The sequence below is a fragment of the Chiloscyllium plagiosum genome, unplaced genomic scaffold (genome assembly GCF_037043375.1).
Source record: "Chiloscyllium plagiosum isolate Xiang-an unplaced genomic scaffold, Cpla_swu_hap1 HiC_scaffold_15, whole genome shotgun sequence".
In the NCBI taxonomy this organism is placed as follows: Eukaryota; Metazoa; Chordata; class Chondrichthyes; order Orectolobiformes; family Hemiscylliidae; genus Chiloscyllium; species Chiloscyllium plagiosum.
The window spans coordinates 66,443,781-66,470,213 of NW_028270153.1; the positions used below are offsets into that span (position 1 = coordinate 66,443,781).

At 52.1% G+C, this 26,433-nt stretch overlaps 1 protein-coding gene across 2 annotated transcripts in view; it reads right to left on the reverse strand.

The window, feature by feature from the left end:
* Nucleotides 1-26,433, reverse strand: part of dnttip1 (deoxynucleotidyltransferase terminal interacting protein 1) — a 97,177-nt gene that overhangs the window by 57,487 nt on the left and 13,257 nt on the right. Inside the window, exons 4-12 of one of the 2 annotated variants that reach the window (XM_087995002.1) lie at nt 25,491-25,589; nt 24,167-24,235; nt 22,057-22,113; nt 21,099-21,160; nt 19,439-19,484; nt 17,964-18,022; nt 16,491-16,551; nt 11,623-11,694; nt 9,589-9,644 (exon numbers count right to left, since the gene is read on the reverse strand). In XM_087995002.1, the coding sequence (XP_087851128.1) occupies nt 9,589-9,644; nt 11,623-11,694; nt 16,491-16,551; nt 17,964-18,022; nt 19,439-19,484; nt 21,099-21,160; nt 22,057-22,113; nt 24,167-24,235; nt 25,491-25,589 (581 nt within the window). The remainder of the gene's footprint in view (nt 1-9,588; nt 9,645-11,622; nt 11,695-16,490; nt 16,552-17,963; nt 18,023-19,438; nt 19,485-21,098; nt 21,161-22,056; nt 22,114-24,166; nt 24,236-25,490; nt 25,590-26,433) is intronic. The other variant, XM_087995003.1, reaches the window with a different exon arrangement.

The window sequence follows — 26,433 nt, forward strand, 5'->3', positions numbered from 1 at the left end:
GGGGACAACACTGTGACACGCAGGCGCAGATGGACTGGACTGCGACATGCAGGAGCGGGTAGACAGAACTGCGACACGCAGGCGCAGAGAGACTGCACCGCGACACGCGGGCGCAGTGGTACTCAACTGCAACATGCCAGCGCGGGGGCACTGCACTGTGACACGCAGGTTCAGCTGGAAAGAACTGCGAAACGCAGGTACAGGGGGACTGCACTGCCACACGCAGTTGCACTGAGACTGTACTGCGACACGCAAGCGCAGGGGGACTGCACTGCGACATGCAGGCGCAGGGGGAATCCACTGCGAGACGCAGGCACAGGGGGAACCCACTGCGAGACGCAGGCGCAGGGGGAACCCACTGCGAGACGCAGGCGCAGGGGGAATCCACTGCGAGACGCAGGCGCAGGGGGAATCCACTGCGAGACGCAGGCGCAGGGGGAATCCACTGCGAGACGCAGGCGCAGGGGGAATCCACTGCGAGACGCAGGCGCAGGGGGACTGCACTGCGACACGCAGGCGCAGGGGGACTGCACTGCAACACGCAGGCATGGGGGGACAGCACTGCGACATGCAGGCGCGGGGGGACAGCACTGTGACATGCAGGCGCGGGGGGACAGCACTGTGACATGCAGGCGCGGGGGGACAGCACTGTGACACGCAGGCGTGGGGGGACAGCGCTGCAACACGCAGGCGCGGGGGGACAGCACTGCAACACGCAGGCGCGGGGGGACAGCACTGCAACACGCAGGCGCGGGCGGACAGCACTGTGACATGCAGGCGCGGGGGGACAGCACTGTGACACGCAGGCGTGGGGGGACAGCGCTGCAACACGCAGGCGCGGGGGGACAGCACTGTGACACGCAGGCGCGGGGGGACAGCACTGCAACACGCAGGCGCGGGGGCACAGCACTGCAACACGCAGGCGCGGGCGGACAGCACTGCGTCACGCAGGCGCGGGGGGACAGCACTGTGACACGCAGGCGTGGGTGGACAGCACTGCGACACGCAGGCGCGGGGGGACAGCACTGTGACACGCAGGCGCGGGGGGACAGCACTGCAACACGCAGGCGCGGGGGCACAGCACTGCAACACGCAGGCGCGGGCGGACAGCACTGCGTCACGCAGGCGCGGGGGGACAGCACTGCAACACGCAGGCGCGGGGGCACAGCACTGCAACACGCAGGCGCGGGGGCACAGCACTGCAACACGCAGGCGCGGGGGCACAGCACTGCAACACGCAGGCGCGGGCGGACAGCACTGCAACACGCAGGCGTGGGGGGACAGCACTGCGACACGCAGGCGTGGGGGGACAGCACTGCGACACGCAGGCGCGGGGCCACAGCACTGCGACACGAAGGCACGGAGGGACAACACTGTGACACGCAGGCGCGGGGGGACAACACTGTGACACGCAGGCGCAGATGGACTGGACTGCGACATGCAGGAGCGGGTAGACAGAACTGCGACACGCAGGCGCAGAGAGACTGCACCGCGACACGCGGGCGCAGTGGTACTCAACTGCAACATGCCAGCGCGGGGGCACTGCACTGTGACACGCAGGTTCAGCTGGAAAGAACTGCGAAACGCAGGTACAGGGGGACTGCACTGCCACAAGTAGGCGCAAGGGGACTGCACTGCCACACGCAGTTGCACTGAGACTGTACTGCGACACGCAAGCGCAGGGGGACTGCACTGCGACATGCAGGCGCAGGGGGAATCCACTGCGAGACGCAGGCACAGGGGGAACCCACTGCGAGACGCAGGCACAGGGGGAACCCACTGCGAGACGCAGGCGCAGGGGGAATCCACTGCGAGACGCAGGCGCAGGGGGAATCCACTGCGAGACGCAGGCGCAGGGGGAATCCACTGCGAGACGCAGGCGCAGGGGGAATCCACTGCGAGACGCAGGCGCAGGGGGACTGCACTGCGACACGCAGGCGCAGGGGGACTGCACTGCAACACGCAGGCATGGGGGGACAGCACTGCGACATGCAGGCGCGGGGGGACAGCACTGCGACATGCAGGCGCGGGGGGACAGCACTGTGACATGCAGGCGCGGGGGGACAGCACTGTGACACGCAGGCGTGGGGGGACAGCACTGCAACACGCAGGCGCGGGGGGACAGCACTGCAACACGCAGGCGCGGGGGGACAGCACTGCAACACGCAGGCGCGGGGGGACAGCACTGCAACACGCAGGCGCGGGGGGACAGCACTGTGACACGCAGGCGCGGGGGGACAGCGCTGCAACACGCAGGCGCGGGGGGACAGCACTGTGACACGCAGGCGTGGGGGGACAGCGCTGCAACACGCAGGCGCGGGGGGACAGCACTGCAACACGCAGGCGCGGGGGGACAGCACTGCAACACGCAGGCGCGGGGGGACAGCACTGCAACACGCAGGCGCGGGGGGACAGCACTGTGACACGCAGGCGCGGGGGGACAGCGCTGCAACACGCAGGCGCGGGGGGACAGCACTGTGACACGCAGGCGCGGGGGGACAGCACTGCAACACGCAGGCGCGGGGGCACAGCACTGCAACACGCAGGCACGGGCGGACAGCACTGCGTCACGCAGGCGCGGGGGGACAGCACTGTGACACGCAGGCGTGGGTGGACAGCACTGCGACACGCAGGCGCGGGGGGACAGCACTGTGACACGCAGGCGCGGGGGGACAGCACTGTGACACGCAGGCGCGGGGGGACAGCACTGCAACACGCAGGCGCGGGGGCACAGCACTGCAACACGCAGGCGCGGGCGGACAGCACTGCGTCACGCAGGCGCGGGGGGACAGCACTGCAACACGCAGGCGCGGGGGCACAGCACTGCAACACGCAGGCGCGGGGGCACAGCACTGCAACACGCAGGCGCGGGCGGACAGCACTGCAACACGCAGGCGTGGGGGGACAGCACTGCGACACGCAGGCGTGGGGGGACAGCACTGCGACACGCAGGCGCGGGGCCACAGCACTGCGACACGAAGGCACGGAGGGACAACACTGTGACACGCAGGCGCGGGGGGACAACACTGTGACACGCAGGCGCAGATGGACTGGACTGCGACATGCAGGAGCGGGTAGACAGAACTGCGACACGCAGGCGCAGAGAGACTGCACCGCGACACGCGGGCGCAGTGGTACTCAACTGCAACATGCCAGCGCGGGGGCACTGCACTGTGACACGCAGGTTCAGCTGGAAAGAACTGCGAAACGCAGGTACAGGGGGACTGCACTGCCACAGGTAGGCGCAAGGGGACTGCACTGCCACACGCAGTTGCACTGAGACTGTACTGCGACACGCAAGCGCAGGGGGACTGCACTGCGACATGCAGGCGCAGGGGGAACCCACAGCGAGACGCAGGCACAGGGGGAACCCACTGCGAGACGCAGGCACAGGGGGAACCCACTGCGAGACGCAGGCACAGGGGGAACCCACTGCGAGACGCAGGCGCAGGGGGAATCCACTGCGAGACGCAGGCGCAGGGGGAATCCACTGCGAGACGCAGGCGCAGGGGGAATCCACTGCGAGACGCAGGCGCAGGGGGACTGCACTGCGACACGCAGGCGCAGGGGGACTGCACTGCAACACGCAGGCATGGGGGGACAGCACTGCGACATGCAGGCGCGGGGGGACAGCACTGCGACATGCAGGCGCGGGGGGACAGCACTGTGACATGCAGGCGCGGGGGGACAGCACTGTGACATGCAGGCGCGGGGGGACAGCACTGTGACACGCAGGCGTGGGGGGACAGCGCTGCAACACGCAGGCGCGGGGGGACAGCACTGCAACAGGCAAGCGCGGGGGGACAGCACTGCAACACGCAGGCGTGGGGGGACAGCACTGCAACACGCAGGCACGGGGGGACAGCACTGTGACACGCAGGCGTGGGGGGACAGCACTGCGACACGCAGGTGCAGGGAAACTGCACTAAGACACGCAGGCGCAGGGGGACAGCACTGTGACACGCAGGCGCGGGGGGACAACACTGTGACACGCAGGCGCGGGGGGACAACACTGTGACACGCAGGCGCGGGGGGACAACACTGTGACACGCAGGCGCGGGGGGACAACACTGTGACACGCAGACGCAGAGGGACTGGACTGCGACACACAGGAGCGGGTAGACAGAACTGCAACATGCAGGTGCAGGGAAACTGCACTAAGACATGCAAGCGCGGGGGCACAGCACTGTGACACGTAGGCGCAGGGGGACAGAACTGCGACACGCAGGCGCAGATGGACTGGACTGCGACATGCAGGAGCGGGTAGACAGAACTGCGACACGCAGGCGCGGAGAGACTGCACCGCGACACGCGGGCGCAGTGGTACTCAACTGCAACATGCCAGCGCGGGGGCACTGCACTGTGACACGCAGGTTCAGGTGGATAGAACTGCGAAACGCAGGTACAGGGGGACTGCACTGCCACAGGTAAGCGCAAGGGGACTGCACTGCCACACGCAGTTGCACTGAGACTGTACTGCGACACGCAAGCGCAGGGGGACTCCACTGCGACACGCAGGCGCAGGGGGAACCCACTGCGAGACGCAGGCGCAGGGGGAATGCACTGCGACACGCAGGGGGACTGCACTGCGACACGCAGGCGCAGAGGGACAGAACTGCGACACGCAGGCGGGGGAGGACTGCACTGCGACACGCAGGCGCGGGGAGACAGCACTGCGACACGCAGGCGCGGGGAGACAGCACTGCGACACGCAGGCGCGGGGAGACAGCACTGCGACACGCAGGCGCGGGGAGACAGCACTGCGACACGCAGGCGCGGGGAGACAGCACTGCGACACGCAGGCGCGGGGAGACAGCACTGCGACACGCAGGAGAGAGTAGACGGAAGTGCGACACGCAGGAGAGAGTAGACGGAAGTGCGACACGCAGGAGAGAGTAGACGGAAGTGCGACACGCAGGCGCAGGGGGACTGCACTGCGACGCGCAGGCGGACTGCACTGCGACGCGCAGGGGGACTGCACTGCGACGCGCAGGGGGACTGCACTGCGACGCGCAGGGGGACTGCACTGCGACGCGCAGGGGGACTGCACTGCGACGCGCAGGGGGACTGCACTGCGACGCGCAGGCGGACTGCACTGCGACGCGCAGGCGGACTGCACTGCGACGCGCAGGCGGACTGCACTGCGACGCGCAGGCGGACTGCACTGCGACGCGCAGGCGGACTGCACTGCGACGCGCAGGCGGACTGCACTGCGACGCGCAGGCGGACTGCACTGCGACGCGCAGGCGGACTGCACTGCGACGCGCAGGCGGACTGCACTGCGACGCGCAGGCGGACTGCACTGCGACGCGCAGGCGGACTGCACTGCGACGCGCAGGCGGACTGCACTGCGACGCGCAGGCGGACTGCACTGCGACGCGCAGGGGACTGCACTGCGACGCGCAGGCGCAGGGGACTGCACTGCGACGCGCAGGCGCAGGGGACTGCACTGCGACGCGCAGGCGCAGGGGACTGCACTGCGACGCGCAGGCGCAGGGGACTGCACTGCGACGCGCAGGCGCAGGGGACTGCACTGCGACGCGCAGGCGCAGGGGACTGCACTGCGACGCGCAGGCGCAGGGGACTGCACTGCGACGCGCAGGCGCAGGGGACTGCACTGCGACGCGCAGGCGCAGGGGACTGCACTGCGACGCGCAGGCGCAGGGGACTGCACTGCGACGCGCAGGCGCAGGGGACTGCACTGCGACGCGCAGGCGCAGGGGACTGCACTGCGACGCGCAGGCGCAGGGGACTGCACTGCGACGCGCAGGCGCAGGGGACTGCACTGCGACGCGCAGGCGCAGGGGACTGCACTGCGACGCGCAGGCGCAGGGGACTGCACTGCGACGCGCAGGCGCAGGGGACTGCACTGCGACGCGCAGGCGCAGGGGACTGCACTGCGACGCGCAGGCGCAGGGGACTGCACTGCGACGCGCAGGCGCAGGGGACTGCACTGCGACGCGCAGGCGCAGGGGACTGCACTGCGACGCGCAGGCGCAGGGGACTGCACTGCGACGCGCAGGCGCAGGGGACTGCACTGCGACGCGCAGGCGCAGGGGACTGCACTGCGACGCGCAGGCGCAGGGGTCTGCACTGCGACGCGCAGGCGCGGGGGGTCTGCACTGCGACGCGCAGGCGCGGGGGGGCAGCACTGGGACACGCAGGCGCGGGGGGGCAGCACTGGGACACGCAGGCGCGGGGGGACAGCACTGGGACACGCAGGCGCGGGGGGACAGCACTGCGACACGCAGGCGCGGGGGGACAGCACTGCGACACGCAGGCGCAGGGGGACAGCACTGCGACACGCAGGCGCAGGGGGACAGCACTGCGACACGCAGGCGCAGGGGGACAGCACTGCGACACGCAGGCGCAGGGGGACAGCACTGCGACACGCAGGCGCAGGGGGACAGCACTGCGACACGCAGGCGCAGGGGGACAGCACTGCGAGACGCAGGCGCAGGGGGACAGCACTGCGAGACGCAGGCGCAGGGGGACAGCACTGCGAGACGCAGGCGCAGGGGGACAGCACTGCGAGACGCAGGCGGAGGGGGGCAGCACTGAGACACGCATGCGCGGCGGGACTGCATTTCAACACGCAGGCGCGGGGGAGCTGCGGCGCGACACGCAGGCGCGGGGGAGCTGCGGCGCGACAGGCAGGCGCGGGGGAGCTGCGGCGCGACAGGCAGGCGCGGGGGAGCTGCGGCGCGACAGGCAGGCGCGGGGGAGCTGCGGCGCGACAGGCAGGCGCGGGGGAGCTGCGGCGCGACAGGCAGGCGCGGGGGAGCTGCGGCGCGACAGGCAGGCGCGGGGGAGCTGCGGCGCGACAGGCAGGCGCGGGGGAGCTGCGGCGCGACAGGCAGGCGCGGGGGAGCTGCGGCGCGACAGGCAGGCGCGGGGGAGCTGCGGCGCGACAGGCAGGCGCGGGGGAGCTGCGGCGCGACAGGCAGGCGCGGGGGAGCTGCGGCGCGACAGGCAGGCGCGGGGGAGCTGCGGCGCGACACGCAGGCGCGGGGGAGCTGCGGCGCGACACGCAGGCGCGGGGGAGCTGCGGCGCGACACGCAGGCGCGGGGGAGCTGCGGCGCGACACGCAGGCGCGGGGGAGCTGCGGCGCGACACGCAGGCGCGGGGGAGCTGCGGCGCGACACGCAGGCGCGGGGGAGCTGCGGCGCGACACGCAGGCGCGGGGGAGCTGCGGCGCGACACGCAGGCGCGGGGGAGCTGCGGCGCGACACGCAGGCGCGGGGGAGCTGCGGCGCGACACGCAGGCGCGGGGGAGCTGCGGCGCGACACGCAGGCGCGGGGGAGCTGCGGCGCGACACGCAGGCGCGGGGGAGCTGCGGCGCGACACGCAGGCGCGGGGGAGCTGCGGCGCGACACGCAGGCGCGGGGGGACAGCACTGCGACACGCAGGCGCGGGGGACAGCACTGCGAGACGCAGGCGCAGGGGGACAGCACTGCGACACGCAGGCGCAGGGGGACAGCACTGCGAGACGCAGGCGCAGGGGGACAGCACTGCGACACGCAGGCGCAGGGGGACAGCACTGCGAGACGCAGGCGCAGGGGGACAGCACTGCGACACGCAGGCGCGGGGGACAGCACTGCGAGACGCAGGCGCAGGGGGACAGCACTGCGACACGCAGGCGCGGGGGACAGCACTGCGAGACGCAGGCGCAGGGGGACAGCACTGCGAGACGCAGGCGCAGGGGGACAGCACTGCGACACGCAGGCGCAGGGGGACAGCACTGCGACACGCAGGCGCAGGGGGACAGCACTGCGAGACGCAGGCGCGGGGGACAGCACTGCGAGACGCAGGCGCAGGGGGACAGCACTGCGAGACGCAGGCGCAGGGGGACAGCACTGCGACACGCAGGCGCAGGGGGACAGCACTGCGACACGCAGGCGCAGGGGGACAGCACTGCGACACGCAGGCGCAGGGGGACAGCACTGCGAGACGCAGGCGCAGGGGGACAGCACTGCGAGACGCAGGCGCAGGGGGACAGCACTGCGAGACGCAGGCGCAGGGGGACAGCACTGCGAGGCGCAGGGGGACAGCACTGCGACACGCAGGGGGACAGCACTGCGACACGCAGGCGCAGGGGGACAGCACTGCGAGACGCAGGCGCAGGGGGACAGCACTGCGAGACGCAGGCGCAGGGGGACAGCACTGCGAGACGCAGGCGCAGGGGGACAGCACTGCGAGACGCAGGCGCAGGGGGACAGCACTGCGACACGCAGGCGGAGGGGGACAGCACTGCGACACGCAGGCGGAGGGGGACTGCACTGCGACACGCAGGCGCGGGGGGAATCCCCTGCGACACGCAGGCGCGGGGGGGCAGCACTGAGACACGCATGCGCGGGGGAGCTGCGGCGCGACACGCAGGCGCGGGGGAGCTGCGGCACGACACGCAGGCGCGGGGGAGCGGCGGCGCGACACGCAGGCGCGGGGGAGCGGCGGCGCGACACGCAGGCGCGGGGGAGCGGCGGCGCGACACGCAGGCGCGGGGGAGCGGCGGCGCGACACGCAGGCGCGGGGGGGTGGGTGACACTGCGACACAGGCGCGGGGGTTGCGGCCCCTTGGGACACAGGCGCGGGTGGGTGGGGACAGCACTGCGACACGCAGGTGGAGAGGCACTACACTTTGGCAGGGGCACAGGGACTGCACTGCGACAAGATGGTGTCGGGGGTGTACACTGCCACCCACTGGCGAATCGTGACTACACTACGTCACACTTTCTCCACATGATTACGCTAGAACATACAGGGGGAGAGTTTGTGTTAACTTGTCAGCATCTGTCTTTTCTGGCCATTCAGATACCATACATGTTTCTAGCACAGGCGTAAGTGTTTACCCATTGGAACACAGACGCAGTGTCGCTGCACTCGCAGATTCCATATGCCTGCGTGGACAGGCAGGCGGTCTGTCTGCACTGGGCCATGTAACCAGCCAGTGTCTTCACTGGCAAAGGCACAGATCGGATGCCAGTTTTGGGATATGCATTCACAAGGTTGTGCATACACTGGGATATAGGCAGTGTTGCTACGTTTAACTGATAAATTTGACTCTTCCACTCCATCTTAACTTCTGTGCTCATGTTCATGCTGCACATATTCTACACTGTCCATGTCAAAATTTGGGGCTGACACTTTAATATGTTTTTTTCAATGTAACATCTGTGGATCATCTCACTTCTGGGCAACCCTCTTTATGTTGCTTCAATCATTTGACTATAAACTCCATCAGGATTGTCCACTGCCGAATTCAGCATGGGCGAAGGTAATGACCTCCCACACAGAGGCCAACCCACCCCTATCTACCTGCCTCCTCTCTTCGTAGATCTCATCAATTCTATTCCTCTTCTCCCTGTTGCACAAGACTGCATCACAAAATATCATCTTCATTCTATAAATAACTTCTCTCAGAAACACACTATTCGACTTTTTGCATCATTTGCTTCCTGACTTGTTCTAAACGGTTTGCTTTTTTTAAAACAATGATGCATTCCACCAAACTTGTTTTTCACCTCCCAGTTTTCCTGAAGGACACAAGCTTTGAACTGATCAGTTTTCACTTTCCCAAAGCTCTTACCTGTAGTCATCGCTGGCTGCGAGCTCTCGAATATCATCTTCTATCAGCAGGTAAGCCTTAAACATAGATAACACTTTCAGTCAGAGTTCACATCTCCACTCAGTGCCCACCATTACTACACCTCAAACACACTGAACAACGACCCCTTTCGTGAGGCCAGACTGTCCCAGAGATGCTCAAGCTGCAGACTGTGCTTGCCCTCCCGCGAAGTCAGTTGACGCGTGAAAGGAGAAGAGAACCACATCAACTGTCCAAATTATGGACTGCACGGTGGCTCAGTGGTTAGCACTGCTGCCTCACAGCACCAGGGACCCAGGTTCGATTCTTGCCTCTGGCAACTGTCTGTGTGGAGTTTGCACATTCCATCCGTGTCTGCGTGGGTTTCCTCCGGGTGCTCCGGTTTCCTCCCACAGTCCAAAGGTTGCAGGTCAGGTGAATTGGCCATGGGAAATTGCCCGTAGTGTTCAGGGATGTTTCGGTTAGGTGCATGTGTCAGGGGTAAATATAATGGAATTGTTCTGGGTGGGACACTCTTCAGAGGGTCAGTATAGATTTATTAGGCCGAAGGGCCCGTTTCCACACTGTAGGTATTCTAATTCTAAAATGGCTAAACGAGCACAAGTGTCCGCCATAAATGAAAAAAAAAATCAAAATAATTCAGGACTGTAAAAAGAAGAAATTATGTCATGTGAAAAACATGCATGAGATTGATATTTTATCCCAAAATTCTTGGAAAAAGCTTGAATTTAAAAGTAAGAGGCAAATTGGTGACTGAGTGAATCTTGAAGGCCAGGAAATGGTCATCTTGTTTCTTATTTAACAGTTATTAAGGTATCTTTGTTATAATGGAAACTCGAGTTATATCAGGAGTTAGCAGGAGCATTGTAAAAGTCACAACTGATTGTAGTTGGTAGACATTGGACTAGATATCTGACCCATACACAGTCAATAAGAAACCTCCAATTCTCATGAGCTACAGGAAAGCAAATACCTTTATTGAGAACTGACAGTATTAGCAGCTATAACATTAACCAATGTGGATTGGTGGACTGTGACAATGCTGTTCTCTACGAACAATCAAGCATTTGGGAAGTCCACTGCAAGTGATAAGGCCAGAGCGGGTGAGGGAGCAGCAAGGTATAAATCCATAAAAATTATTCTGCTATTATTTTGAGTTCCAGTGTCTTACTGTCTCTTTTGCCTTGTGTGCGCTATTTAACTTGAGCCAGTTCATGGAGTCTAGTGGAGGTTGTGAAGTCATACAGCATTCCTGTTTCCATCCTCTAAGGTAAAAATGGAGACCAGCTTGTATGTTCATTAATCAGGGATAAAACATATTTTGGGGTTGTTGTTAACCTTTGGCACACTACCCAACACACAAGGTGTGCAATTGTCCATTCAAACAAGGCCCAGTTGCTTCAGAAGGCTGCCCCCACACCAGCTCATAACATAGGAAGGCGCTGCTGAGGCCTCCCATTCACCTGGCCCCTTACACAAAGCAAGCAGTGGACAAGCAACTTCCTGTCGCAAGGGAGCAAGAAATTCAAACAGCTTATCAACTCAGTCAGCAAACCACCCCAAGCTAACTCTACTCAGCAGCACTGGCAGAAGCAGCTACTTTGCAGAGGTTCACAGCACGAGCAGAACTAACACAGCAAGACAGCAAGGTGTCAGTGTAGTCAACCACAATCAAACATACACAGGCAGCTCTTCCTCACAAGTAGAGCCAACACACACACACACACATCCAGAGATGGTCAAAACACAGACATTCAGAAACAGTACACACACAAACACAGTCAGGCAGCCATAGATGTCTCTGCAAACACACAGGCACCCAGGCAATACAGACAGACAGAACCATGAAGAGAGACACACAGACAAGCAAAACCTCAGGCAGCTATAGATGCACCTGAAAAAAAACACCAGGGCACACGATCACAGACTAGACATGAAGATGGAGGTGGAATGTTGTGCTCGAGATAAATGTCAGCTTCCTGAATTGCTTCTGCTGTTGTGAGCATCAGTACTCACCATCTTGCCCCCTGTGGCTGGCATGTGGTGCTTCTCTCCGAGCCAGTGCTTGTCTTGGGAGTCAGCAGAGTACTGCAAAAAAAAAACCCAGCAACAATCTACATGAAAACCTATCACTGCTACCAATCACCAGCACATCAACACAGGATTTAAAAAAAAAAGCACCAAGTAAAGGGTGAAGAGGGAGAGCTGAGAAATTAATGGGAACAAATAGATTAAGAATAGACTAGCAACAGACAAAGACTGCATTACTGAATCCCCCACTACCAACATCCTTGGGGGTTATCCACGGACCATAAAATTAACCGGACTGGTCATATAAACACTGGCTATTAATCCAGAGAACAAGTTAACATTCTGGAAACTGGGTTCAATTCCCATAATGGCAGATGGCGGAATTTGAATTCAATAAAAATATCCAGAAGTAAGAGTCGAATACAGACCAAGAAACCTTGGACAATTGTTGGGAAAACTCAGCTGGCTCACTAGTATCCTTTAGGGAAAGAAACTGCCCTGTGGGCAATTAGGAATGGGCAATAAATACCAGCCTAGCCAGTCATGCCGACATCCTGTGAACAAACAAAACAAAAGGATTACAGTGTGAATACAGTGTCTGAAAAGGTGATGAATTAATAAACAAATAAAGGTTTTTTTTTGTTTTGAAAAGTGTTTCGTTTCACCGGGGTAGCCCACTGAAAATAAAACCCTGCCATCCCCAGAACTGTCACGCACATTAAAGATTTTACATAACCACGCCACTTTCTGCACTTACCAAGAATTACTATTTATTACAAATAAACAGATTCTAGCTACAGTCAAAAAGTCATGACCCATTGGCGCATAATTCCACTAGTTAAAGCATTAGCCCTCTTATAACTATCCCCCCAGCTACTATCTGCTATCCCTTGCTAACGAGTATGATTGCCCACTAAGAAACTCTGTTACTGGTTATGGTTTCTGTGGGTCCTTGATGAGCCCGATCCCAGAGCCACAGCTCCAACCACACTTTTGACAAGTGTCTCCAGGAGTGGAATTGGTCTTTGGCCTCAAGATCATTGGCATTCCTTTCTCCGGTTCCTTTCCTGGACTTCCCTTTGTCGAAAGACATTCTCAAAGAATTGTGTCCTTCATATGTGAGCTTCCTCCAAGTCAGGTTCTTCTGAACAAGGGACTCTCTCACATTGACACCACGCTGCATTTCTTGAGGGAAGCATTCAGGGAATCTTTGAATTGCTTCCTTTGTCCTCCTCGTTGGAACTCAGGCATTCAAAGCATGTGGTTGGCACAGCAGAGTTGGTTTTGACTTACCATATCCTCAATACTGCTGTTATTGGTTGTTTCAAGGACATAATGGTAGTACTTCCCTACCACATACAAACTGGATAGAAAACTGGGTGTGATGGGCAGAGGGAAAGGCAGCTCAGTCATCCCTGTTCACATGGTTCACTGAAATGAGCCTTTCTAACTTGTCTCAACATGTTGCTCCTTGATTCTCCTTCTCCAAATACTTCCACTTGCTGGCAGAAGGTACAGGGTGGCTGGTTCACTCTTCAAGAGTTTTTGCTTACTGGTTAAGAGCCATAGCTTACAAAAGCTGCTGAGGTTTAGAGTCATAGAGATGTACAGCATGGAAACAGACCCTTCTGTCCAACCCGTCCATGCCAACCAGATATCCCAACCCAATCTAGTCCCATTTGCCAGCACCCGGCCCACATCTCTCCAAACTCTTCCTATTCATATACCCATCCAAATGCCTCTTAAATGTTGCAATTGTACCAGTCTCCACCACATCCGCTGGCAACTCATTCCATACACATACCACCCTCTGCGCAAAAAAGTTGCCCCTTAGGTCTCTTTTATATCTTTCCCTTCTTACCCTACACCTATGCCCTCTAGTCTGGATTCCCCAAACCAGGGAAAAGACTTTGTCTATTTATCCTATCCATGCCCCTCATGATTTTGTAAACCTCTATAAGGTCATCCCTCAGCCTCTGACGCTCCAGGGAAAACAGCCCCAGCCTGTTCAGCCTCTCCCTATAGCTCAGATCCTCCAACCCTGGCAACATCTTTGTAAATCTTTTCTGAACCCTTTCAAGTTTCACAACATCTTCCCGATAGGAAGGAGAATTGCACACAATATTCCAATGTCCTGTACAGCCGCAACATGACCTTCCAATTCCTGTACTCAATACTCTGACCAGTAATGGAAAGCATACCAAAGGCCTTCTTCACTATCCTATCTATTTTCAAGGAACTATGAACCTGCACTCCAAGGTCTCTTTGTTCAGCAACACTCCCTACGAGCTTACCATTAAGTGTATAAGTCCTGCTAAAATTTGCTTTCCCAAAATGCAGCACCTCACATTTATCGGAATTAAACTCCATCTGCCACTCCTCAGCCCATTGGCCCATTTGATCAAGATCCTGTTGTAATCTGAGGTAACCCTCTTTGCTGTCCACTACACCTCCAATTTTGGTGTCATCTACAAACTTACTAACTGTACCTCTTATGCTCACATCCAAATCATTTATGTAAATGACAAAAAGTTGAGGACCCAGCACCGATCCTTGTGGCACTCCACTGGTCACAGGCCTAACTGTAGAGAAAAGGGACAGCTCCTACCCTTGTAGAGATCTGATGTCTGCTCCCAAACGAGATTAAATAAAGAAAACTTCCTTTAATAAATTTGTTAGTAGCATCTTCAAAAATTCCAACACAATTTTTCATTCACAAATCCATCATGCCTATGCCCATCAGATCATGTTTAGCTAACTGATCATTTATCATGTCCTTTATGATATCTCACCACTGATTAAATGTTAACAGGTCTATAGGTCCTGCTTTCTACTTGTTCCTTTCTTAAATAGTTGGTCGCATTTTCAAGCTTCCAATCTGCAGAAACCACTCCAAAAATCAATGGAATATTGGGAAATGATCATTTATCCATTGACTATCAATTAGCACCTCCTTCAACACTCTATGATGTAAACGATCAGGTTCTCAGGACTTATCAATTTTAAGCCCCATTAATTTCTCCAGTACAGCATCCTTCGCAATGCTAATCTCCTTCAACCCTTCACTCTACCTGGTCACTTGCTTCTAAGAGATTTCTTGTGTCTGTTTTCATGAGGTAGATACAGAGTAATCATCTAGCTTCTCTGCCATTTCTCTGTTCCATTCCTAATTGCACTGAATTGAGTGGCTTCTTGCCATTTGAGGGCAGTTAAGAGTCAACCACATAGCTATGAGTTGGGAGTCACATGTAAACCAGTTTCCTTTCCGAAACGGCATTAGTGAACCAGATGGTTTTTTACAACAATTATTGTTTCATGGTCACCATTACTAAGATTAGCTTTCTCTTCCAGATTTTTTAAAATTAATTTAGTTATGGGGATTTGAACTAACGTCCCAGGTATTAGCATGGGCCTCTGGATCACTTGACCAGTGACATTACCATCTCATCACCAACTCTCCAATGAGGATTAAGAACTGAAATTGTTGAGGTGGTATCTGCAAACTTCCAAACCTCCTCAATATCAGGCTGGTGCCAATGGACTGGAGGATTGCATATGTTTCACCCTTGCTTTAAAAAAATGGTGTTAGAGCAAACACAGCAACTACACGTCAGACACTAACCTCCATGGTAGGGATGGTATTAGAATAGAATAATCTGGGACAAAATTTAACAGTCACATGGACAAACGTGGATGAATTCATGAAAGCCAGCACTGATTTGTCCCAGGCTAATTGTATTCAATAGACTTGGCTGAATTTTCCAATGAGGGGAAAAAAGGGTTGAGAAGGAGAATGTGGCTTTCTAAAGGCATTTGATAAATTGCCACTTATTGGACTCCAACATTGCTGAAATAAAATGGATACAAAACTGGCTAAGTGCAAGGAAACAGAATAGCCTTTATTTGGAATGGATGACTGTGCCCAGTGGGGTCCCCCAGGGCTTAGTATTGAGACGCCTGCTTTTCTTGATCTGTATTAATGACTGTGACTCGAGCACACAGGGCAAAATTTTGAAATCTGTGAACATTCCAACCCTTGCAAATGTAGAGAACTGTGGGGAAGATCGTGGTAGACTTCAAGGTGACATAGATTAGAGTCAAGATTAGAGTGGTGCTGGAAAAGCACAGCAGGTCAGACAGGAAAAGTGATGCTTCGGGTAAAAGCTCATTCCTGATGAAGTGCTTTTGCCCGAAGTGTCAATTTCCCTGCTCCTCGGATGCTGCCTGAACTGCTGCACTTTTCCAGCACCACTCTAATCTTGACTCTGATCTCCAGCATCTGCAGTCCTCACGTTCACCTTCAAGATGACATAGACAGGTTGGTATGGGTAGCCAGGAGAAATATGATAGTTGAGGCAGAGAAGGTAAAGTTGATACATTTTTGGTCAGGACAATGAAACAACAATGTAAGAATGAAATTACTAAAAGGCAGCTGAGGCACAGACACCTAGTGGCTGGAAAAGTGCACCTTACTGAAAGTAGGACTGACTGAGAAGGTGGCTTTAAAAGCCAATGGGAACAAGGACTTCCTAAAGCTAAGATTTACAGAATGAAGGTGATTATAATAAACCTGTATAGAATACTGCTTCATCCTCAACTCAACACATCTCCTCAATAGCCCATGAACAAGAGTTAACCCTGAACAGCATTAATTCTTTCTCAGCTAATAGCTATAAACAGAGATTTGACCACTTCATAAAATAGTGCTTCACTTCATAAACACTAGGGAAGAGAAACAAAACTATACAAAACCCTGATAATCTTCCCTTAGACTCTGTCAATAATTTTGAATGCTGATTATTGCAATTATGTAGTAAGACTGCTCCCAGAGTCCGAGCTCCACTCGCTCTTACCTTGAATAGCTCAGGGTGTTTAATATAGATTCTTCCACGGGTACCACCCATTCCCAAGGCTCTGAACAAAAAAGAACGTGAAGAGTTAATTCACAGGAACAGAACAGTTTTGAAGTAGCTTATATCTAGTCACACAAGTCTTACTACATTTGGGATCCAATTTTATGGAGGTCAGTACAGAGGAGTTACAGAAAACTACAGCTAATATTTCAGGTTCCAGTGTAATGTCCACAATAAAATGGCACAACAGAACAGTGAGCACTGGAATTTTTTTTCCCTCCTTTTACTCATAGCTGTTCTTACACAAAGAACCAGATCACACATCAATAAAGAAACTCCCCGTAACGCTAAAACTATCATAGGCAACTTGCCAATACAAGGGAAGATTTTCAATTCTGCAGCACCCCTTTTCAAAAGGTTGTACCAGTCATTTGAAAAATGCAGCCTTTTTTTTGTCTGTCAATACGAGGATAATGAAGCCAAGCAGAATCCCACCTGCTCAGTGGTCATTACAAGAAAGCTGCTCCACAAAATGAAAATAAGAGGTCCCACTGGAATCAAAACAGGATCTCACCAATCTTTCCAAAGCATCAAAACACAACTAAGAATACTGGCTCTGCCTTATTTATCAGTTACAGCACCATGTTTGACTTTTTTATGCTGACAGATGCTTAGTGCAAACAAGATTTGGAGTTTGACTTTGTACCTAACCCCACACTGTCCTGAGAATGTTTGATGAGGGACAGTATTGACACTGCTTTACTCTATCTAACACCATGCTGTACTGGTTTTGGAAGTGCTTGATTGGAGACATTAATAATGACATTCCAACTCCCAACTAAGATGTCCTCATTTTGAGTGCAAGAAATGCGAGATCAAATACAGACAAACATTGGTGTATTCAATAACACGTACTCGTGTGAAGGAATTAGAGTGAGAGATCTGAGCACAGGATGTCAGAGTATGGAACATTGATGCTGGGAGAACCAGCTCAGTGCAGTGAAAAGGAAGGCAATGGTAAACAAACTCATGAAATATTAGGAACAGGCCATTCAGCGCCTCCATACATGCTCTGCCAATCAATAAGACTGAACTTGTTGTGGCCTGAACACCACATTCCTGTAAACCCCAAAATGTTGTACACGTATTAATGTTGTACACGTATTAATGTTGTACACGTATTAATGTTGTACACGTATTAATGTTGTACACGTATTAATGTTGTACACGTATTAATGTTGTACACGTATTAATGTTGTACACGTATTAATGTTGTACACGTATTAATGTTGTACACGTATTAATGTTGTACACGTATTAATGTTGTACACGTATTAATGTTGTACACGTATTAATGTTGTACACGTATTAATGTTGTACACAGTGCAAAACAGGTGACCCTCTAAACAGTCAATGATAAAAAGCCAGCAATTCTTACTGAGGCTGTGCAAAACATGCACACCTGTAACTTACTTGTTAGCACGTGATCCAAGCACAAATGTGGTTGATGCAGTCAGCCTGGATGTGTCCCACTGCAAAAAATATAGAAGGCAAAAACAATTAGCACATATTTTCAAAAAAATCTGTTGTTGCCTTCAGTCCCACAACACAGTCCCTTTTATGCAATTGTTCACTTCCAGCAGAATGATTCCAGGGTCGAAAGCTCTTCGGAGAGTTGGTGTGGACTCAATGGGCTAAACCACCTGCTACAGTATTACAAGGATTTTATGACACTATTCTACAATTCAGCGTGAGCTCCATGTTACACAGCAGGGCTCTGGGCATGGCCATAAGCCTTCTCAGACTACTTCTGTTAACAGCAGGATGACCAGTCTGTGCGAACTCCCATACTGAAGCACCTGGGGCACATTATGGTTCAATGCTGACCAAATTCAAATGAGTTTACTATAGGTCTCCAGAGTGTCTGCATTCTGGGTAACAGCGCAGTGGATGAAGGCATTTCTCAGTGTTGCACTGTCTCATTCTAGGGCATCCTCATTCCTAATGAGGGGCTTTTGCCCGAATCGTTGATTCTCCTGCTCCTCGGATGCTGCCTGACCTGCTGTGCTTTTCCAGCGCCATACTCTCAACAGTAATTCTTTGCATCAATTCCTGGTTTACTCAGTTGGCTACCCCAACCAGAGATAAACGGCATTGTTGTAACAAGCATCCAACCTGAACTAGAAAGGGGAGAATCAGAACCTTGATCTCTAGATCTGCTTTCAATAAATCCTGTTAAACAAGAATGCAGCCAATAGCCAAGGACAATAGAGTACTGCCGAGATGCCCTCCACACACACTGGCACCTACCATTTCCATTCACAATAGGAACGATTGCTAAAATTGCCTAAGCAAGCCAACAAGAGTCAATTACTTTGATTAGGCAAAAGGGTTTTGAAACATTTATTTGCAATGAAGAGCAACACATTTAAAAGACATTTGGATTAGTACATGAATAGAAAATGTTTGGAGGGGTATAGGCTATGCGCAGGCAGGTGGGACCATTTTAGATTAGATTAGATTACTTACAGTGTGGAAACAGGCCCTTCGGCCCAACAAGTCCACACCGACCCGTCGAAGCGCAACCCATCCATACCCCTACATCTACCCCTTACCTAACACTACGGGCAATTTAGCATGGCCAATTCACCTGACCTGCACATCTTTGGACTGTGGGAGGAAACCGGAGCACCCGGAGGAAACCCACGCAGACACAGGGAGAATGTGCAAACTCCACACAGTCAGTCGCCTGAGGCGGGAATTGAACCCAGGTCTCTGGTGCTGTGAGGCAGCAGTGCTAACCACTGTGCCACCGTGCCGCCCAGTTTAATCTGGGATTACAGTTGACATGGACTGGCTGGACCAAAGGATCTGTTTCTAGGCTTTACGATGCTATGACTCTACCTCAACTTCCAGTTACAAAGCGTGACATAAGCTGAAAGCATTACCTTAGGTCCCTCCCGTTTGATTGGTTCAATGTACTTCACCTTTGAGCTGAGAGTCAGAGAGAGAGAAGAGAGAGAGAGAAAAAAGAGAGAAGTTAACAAGCTACAGCCTTTCTGGAAAGAACACGATTGTGTTTTATAGTATTCATGCATTTAAACAATGCTGTCGCACATCAAACTCCATCTACTCCACCACTGGAGTAGATGTTGCCTTCATGCCTTCCAGAATCATGCAGAAATATTCCCAAACACAACTAGAGACTGAGCCACATAAGAAGCTAATAGAATAGGTGAACAAACATTTGGTCAAAGAGGAACATTTGAAGAAGTGTCTTGGGAAACGTGAGATGGGAGAGAGAGATGGATAGGATGAGGGTTTAGCAGTAAAATCCAGAGATTACAACCAAGAAAAGCATCTGGTACTGGTGATTCAGGCATTAACAATGGAACGATACGGATTTTGTTTGGTGAAGCTATATTGTACAAAAGCTCTCCTTACAGGTGTAAGGAGACACAAGCTCTGAAGCCAAACTGCCAATGAACGGTTATCTCAAACCTGAGGAGCATATTAATATTGTATACAATGCATTTGTGGCAGAATCTTAGAACGTCACTCAAAGCCTTCACTGGCTCGAAAAGCCTGGTTCCTTGACCATGTGCAACCCAACTTCTTCACTGAACATGGAACCCCTTCCAGTTATTGCCACTTCATTCTTGTGGTGACAAGTAACTGTTACAAAGGAAAGTTGAGAAAAAGAATTGTGGCAACACTACAGCACTTAGGGAGGATATTCCTAGAAACACTTCCAGGGAAGTTATTTGGGTGGAACTGAGAAATAAGAAAGGGATGATCACCTTATTGGGATTGTATTGTAGACACCCTAATAGTCAGTGGGAAATTGAGAAACAAATATGTAAGGAGATTTCAGTTATCTCTATACTATACTTGCCTTTATTGGTCAGAGTATTGAGTACAGGAGTTGGGAGGTCATGTTGCGGCTGTACAGGACATTGGTGAGGCCACTGTTGGAGTATTGCGTGCAATTCTGGTCTCCTTCCCATTGGAAGGATGTTGTAGAAGTTGAAAGGGTTCAGAATAAAATGTTGCCAAGGTTGGAGGATTTGAGCGAAAAGGGAGAGGCTGAATAGACTAGGGCTATTTTCCCCTGAGCATCGGAGATTAAGGGGTGACCTTATAGAGGGGCATGGATAGGATAAAAAGACAAGGTCTTTTCCCTGGGGTGGGGGAGTCCAGAACTACAGGGCATATGTTTAGGGTGAGAGTGGAAAGGTATAAGAGAGACCATGCAGAGGATGGTACGTGTATGGAAGAGCTGCCAGAGGATGTGGTGAAGGCTGGTACAATTGCAACACTTAAAAGGCATCCGGATGGGTATATGAATAGGGAGGGTTTGGAGGAATATGGGCCGGGTGCTCATGAATAGGACTGGATTCAGTTAGGATTTCTGGTCGGCATGGACAAGGTGGACCAAAGGGTCTGTTTGCGTGCTGTACATCTCTGTGACTCTCTGGCTGTATTTTACAATCATTTCCAAGGATTCTTAACCTAAAGGAAACTTCTTCAGCTGAGGACATCAGTTAAGCAAGACTTTCCAACACTAACAATGTCACAGGTTACACAGTCTCGAGGACCTGTACTCACACTGCAGCACTGGAGGTCGTACGGTCAAATGAAATCAGATGTCCTGGTGGACGGCCTTTTCTCTGTGAAGTGAAAGTGCAACTTCTTTAAAAATTAACACAGAGCGACCTTTTGCCCTTCCAGCTTCTACCATAACTTTGTACGGGCTGCAGCAGGGCCTGGAGAAGCACCTTGCCCCCGATTAGTCATTGCCTATTCTGTACTTTCTGTTGTTGCATTAATGATATGCTCTTCCACTGAAGATACCAGCTTGACTTGGCAGCGTTGGCGAGTTTCTGAAGTTCAGTGGGCAGAATGCTCAGGGCACCTGAGCTTTGGCTTGTCCAGCTTTCCAAGACCATTCAGAATGATTGCTCCAGTGTTTAGGGTAGTCCCCACAGACAAACCAATTACTGAGGCAATGACAGACCACAGTCAGTTAGGGAGCTAGGTGAAAGCACAATACCTTGCTCTTGGGATGAGAATGACAGAGACAAGACACCATATGCTGTCAGATGCCATAAAGTTTCAGTCACCTGATCTGGGGGTGGAGTTAGAGTTAAACCAGACTGGATGGGAAGACAGCTTCCCTTCCCTGAAGGAAATTTGTGAACTAAATGGGTTTTTAAACAGCAAAATACCAAACACAGCGATTTCCAGTTTCACAATTTGCCATTGGATTTCAAATCAAGATGCATGTTAATCTGACCCAAACTGCAGTGTCCTATATGCCAATCAGTCTGAGGTCAGATTACCTGCCCTAAGGAACATTAGTGAAAGCACCTGTATTAGTTATGCTTCAACATAACCATATGCTGCCAAACCAAGCAAGAGTGGTGACAGTGTCATCAAAAGAGATGGGAAGTCACCCTGGAAAAGCCATCTTAGCATCGTGCCCACATTCTCAAATCCCTACAAACTTCAACCACTGGTTTTGTCTTTAGCTGAACACCCTTTGTCCAATATGATTCATGCTGACCTTCTTTGGGATTGGACTTCCTCTCTGGTTCAGATCATCATCCATTTGTCGAGAACGCTGTAATAAGGCACATTTTACATTAAAATATTATACTGGGTTGCTGTCCAACTGAATGAGAAGGAGAAATGACAAAAGACCACCCTCTTAATCTCAGCGCATCAGAAATACTTCGTGGGCAATGAAATACTGTTCAAGTGCACGATTATGAGCATTAGAAGCTGAAACCCATCTATGAGGTTCTTTGAGAGATTGTTCTCTGAAAGGAATTTAATAACTTACTACTTCTCACAATAAAAACCAATTTTGAAGACAAATGGGCTGCAAATATTAGGCAGACAGCAATACTGGATGGTAACAGAGCTAATCTGTCAAACTATACTTTTTAGTTTGTCACCTTCAAGTTCAAAATGGAGAAAAAAACAAGTGATTGTGTGAAAGCAAAACAGGTAGCCAGAGTAAAGAATAGACAGTTGCAAATGCCCAAGGTTGCCTTGTTCTTCAGTACAGAAACCTGCTCCCTGTTTTGTGGTTTGGATCCAAAGGACAGGCAAACTGGGAATTCTACATACTTTTAAAATTCTTTATCTTTGGGACAACTCCAGGAACACTGGTACTGCTTTCCAATGTGCTTTCCAAGCGAGGCACGACAGCAGGATGTATTTTACACAGAGCATGGGGATAGAGCAGGAATGTGGCTTGGGAGTGAACTAAAATGAGGAAGTAGGATCAAGGGATTGAATGGTCTACTATAGCTTCAGTTTCTATTGTTGCTTTATGATTGTGAACAAGTTGACAGATGCATCCCGCTTTGAAAATTAGAACAAAGAACATTACAGCACAGGAACAGCCCATTTGGCCCTCCAAGCCTGATCCTCTATCTAAACCTGTCGCCTATTTTCCAAGGATCTCTATCCCTTTGCTCCCTGCCCATTCATATATCTACCTAGATACATCTTAAATGATGCTATCGTTCCCACCCCTACCACTTTCCCTGACAACACATTCCAGGCCCCCACCACCCTCTGCGTGAAGAACTTTCCCCGTATATCTCCCCTAAACATTTCCCTCCTCACTTTGAACTCGTGACCCCCGGTAATTGAGTCCCCCACTCTGGGAAAAATCTCCTTGCTATCCACCCTGTCTACACCTCTCATGATTTTGTAGACCTCAATCAGGTCCCCCCTCAACCTCCTCCTTTCCAATGAAAATAATCCTAATCTACTCAACCTCTCCTCATAGCTAGCACCCTCCATACCAGGTAACATCCTGGTGAACCTCCTCTGCATCCTCTCCAAAATGTCCCCATCCTTTTGGTAATGTGGCGACCAGAACTGTACGCAGTATTCCAAATGTGGCCAAACCAAAGTCTTATACAAATGTAACATAACCTCCGACTCTTGTACTCAATACCCTGCCCGACGAAGGAAAGCATGCCTTATGTCTTCTTGACCACTCTCCTGACCTGCGTTGCCACCTTCAGGGAACAATGGACCTGAACACCCAGATCTCTCTGTACATCAGCTTTCCCCCAGGACCTTTCCATTTACTGTACAGTTCGCTCTTGAACTGGATCTTCCCAAATGCATCACCTCGCATTTGTCCGGATTGTACTCCATCTGCCATTTCTCTGCCCAACTCTCCAATCTATCTATATTCTGCTGTATTCTCTGACAGTCCCCTTCACTATCTGCTACTCCACCAATCTTACTGTCACTATTCAATATCATAATGATTAGGTCTCTGTTAAGGCTGAATAATGCACCCAGTTTCAAAACTACAGTCTTGGAAGCAAAATAAAAGCTGCATTGCTGAAAACTGCCCAAGGTTTATAGAATGAAAAGAATCTCACACTTCAATTATAACAGGAATAGTCAGTCATCAAGTACTTGGCTCAACCTGCAACCCTGAACCCAACTGTACTGGCTGAAATCGATGAACCCTGTTTTAGCAGGATCTGGATAACCGGCTCTCTGTCATCTATCAATGGACAAGCAATAATTCCAAACAGAAATCAACAGCACTGCGACTTCCTCACTGGCCTGGCATTTTGTACAGCATGGTATTAGTTGTATTTAATTAATCTGTGCTCAAAATTTAAACCAATGCCCACCTTTATAGCAGCAAGCTCTCCACCGGGTTTGGTAATCATCTTCCCTCCATCTGAATACATCATTTTAGCCTGCAGTTGAACGGGTAGTAAGAAGATAGTGAGGTACTGGCTCAATTCAATTCACACAAAAAGCAAAGAACCCTCTGTTGCCAGAGTAATTCTCCAAGTAAACACATCATGATGATATCTGACATTATCATTGCTTGGCTCAATCGCTCTGTGCATCCACTCAAGTTCTTCAATCACGCCTCTCTATCCAATGCCTTTTATTTTCATCTCAGGGCTCATCAAAGTTCCACATACATTACAATTAACAATCTTCACTAATTGATATGACAAAGTGGCTAGTTCATAAATTCCGACTCCGAGCTTTTGCCCATTATCTAAGATTTTATTTGAAAGTTAGAAACGACAGTTTCATTTTAAGAGAGATGAAAATCAAGAGGACAGCAGAGGCTACAGACTCTTTGTTCGAGAGCTACCACAGATCTCTCAGCATGAGACATACATGTCTCATTTGACCAGTGAGTATACAATGGTTTTAAATGTCAACACCTCAAGCATCAAGTGAAAGTCTTGATAAGCTGTATGGGAGGACATCCAAGATAATCCTTTCATAACCATGTGAATCTACACTACAAGGTAATCCTTTCATAACATGTGGATTTACACAAGGTAATCCTTTCATAACATGTGGATCTACAAAAGGTAATCCTTTCATAACATGTGGATTTACACAAGGTAATCCTTTCATAACATGTGGATCTACAAAAAGTAATCCTTTCATAACATGTGGATCTACAAAAGGTAATCCTTTCATAACATGTGGATTTACAAAAGGTAATCCTTTCATAACATGTGGATTTACACAAGGTAATCCTTTCATAGCATGTGGATCTACAAAAGGTAATCCTTTCATAACATGTGGATCTACACTAGGGAAAGATGCATAAGAGAAGCAATGCTGGAGTAAAAACTTCAGAATCCATCTAGACTCATCCAGTCAACCGCCTCCACCCAGAGGTGACTCTTCAATCGCACAGAATTGTAAATGTGAATCTGACCCCTGTGTAGGGTGTGTCTCTATATGTCAGAATAGTTCAAAAACATCTATGCTTTAACATGGAAAGGATTCAGAGCCATTTATTTGATTTTTTTTTAAACCACTGCATTCTTTTTATTTCTGATAGAATTACTTACATCCAACTCTAAATGATGCAAAGGTCTAGGTATAACCAAGCTAGTCCCTGCAATGCAAATCATAATGAACAGAAACACAAGGTGCGGTGTTATGTGGACCAAGATACTCCTGTCATTTTCCCACCTGTTCCAGGCAGTTTTTACAGGTTTCCTGCACCAGTTGCTCCGGGTCCACATCTTCTCCAATGTTTTCCTTCACATTCCACGCAGCCTTCTGGAAAAACTGTAGACAGATTCAGTCAGGAACAACAGCAAAACAAGCAAGCTGACTCAGAGGGTATTGTGTACCTATAAAAGACAGCACGTCAAACCACTGAACACACAAATCACTCTTCATGCACTAACCCTGGGAGAGAGCTGGCATAGACCATGTACAAATTAACTCACTAAGCCAAGTTTAGGAATGCAAGTGTAACTAAAATTAAATAACACTCATGACATTTGAAGAAACATTTGAATTTAAATAATGTCAGAAAGACAATGTCAGGACAAAAGGACAGGTTAAAGATTAAGCTTAAGTAAGTGTTTTGTACACTCAAGCTTGGCACAATAGATATAAATCAGGCTCATAGAGAGCTTAGAACCTAGCAAATAGAGGGGCATGGTGGAAAGCTGGCCATGATCAGAATTGTAGAAAAGCATTTCATGAACAGCCAGCACGAAACAGCTGATTACACTAGATAATGAGCCCAAGAAACATCCTGAATGCAATACTGAAGGTCTGTATTCCATAAGCAGTTACACTCCTGGCTAAGCTGTTCCAGTGCAAATACAACATTGACATTTAACTAACAATGTGGAACATTGCCCAGATTGACCTTTCCACAAAAAAAGGACAAATTTGATGCAGGCAATTAACACTGTCACAACTTAATTACTAAGAAACCATCCACTGTCCCACAACCGTCACAAAATATAAATCCCAGTTAGACAACTGAGATGACCAATTTTCCTGACTGACTGCTGTGGAGGACAAAAACAATTCACAAGTGTCATCACTTACAGAAAATAACTATTTACTGTAAGCACGAACGGCATGGAAAAGATTCCCAATCTAAAGATACAGC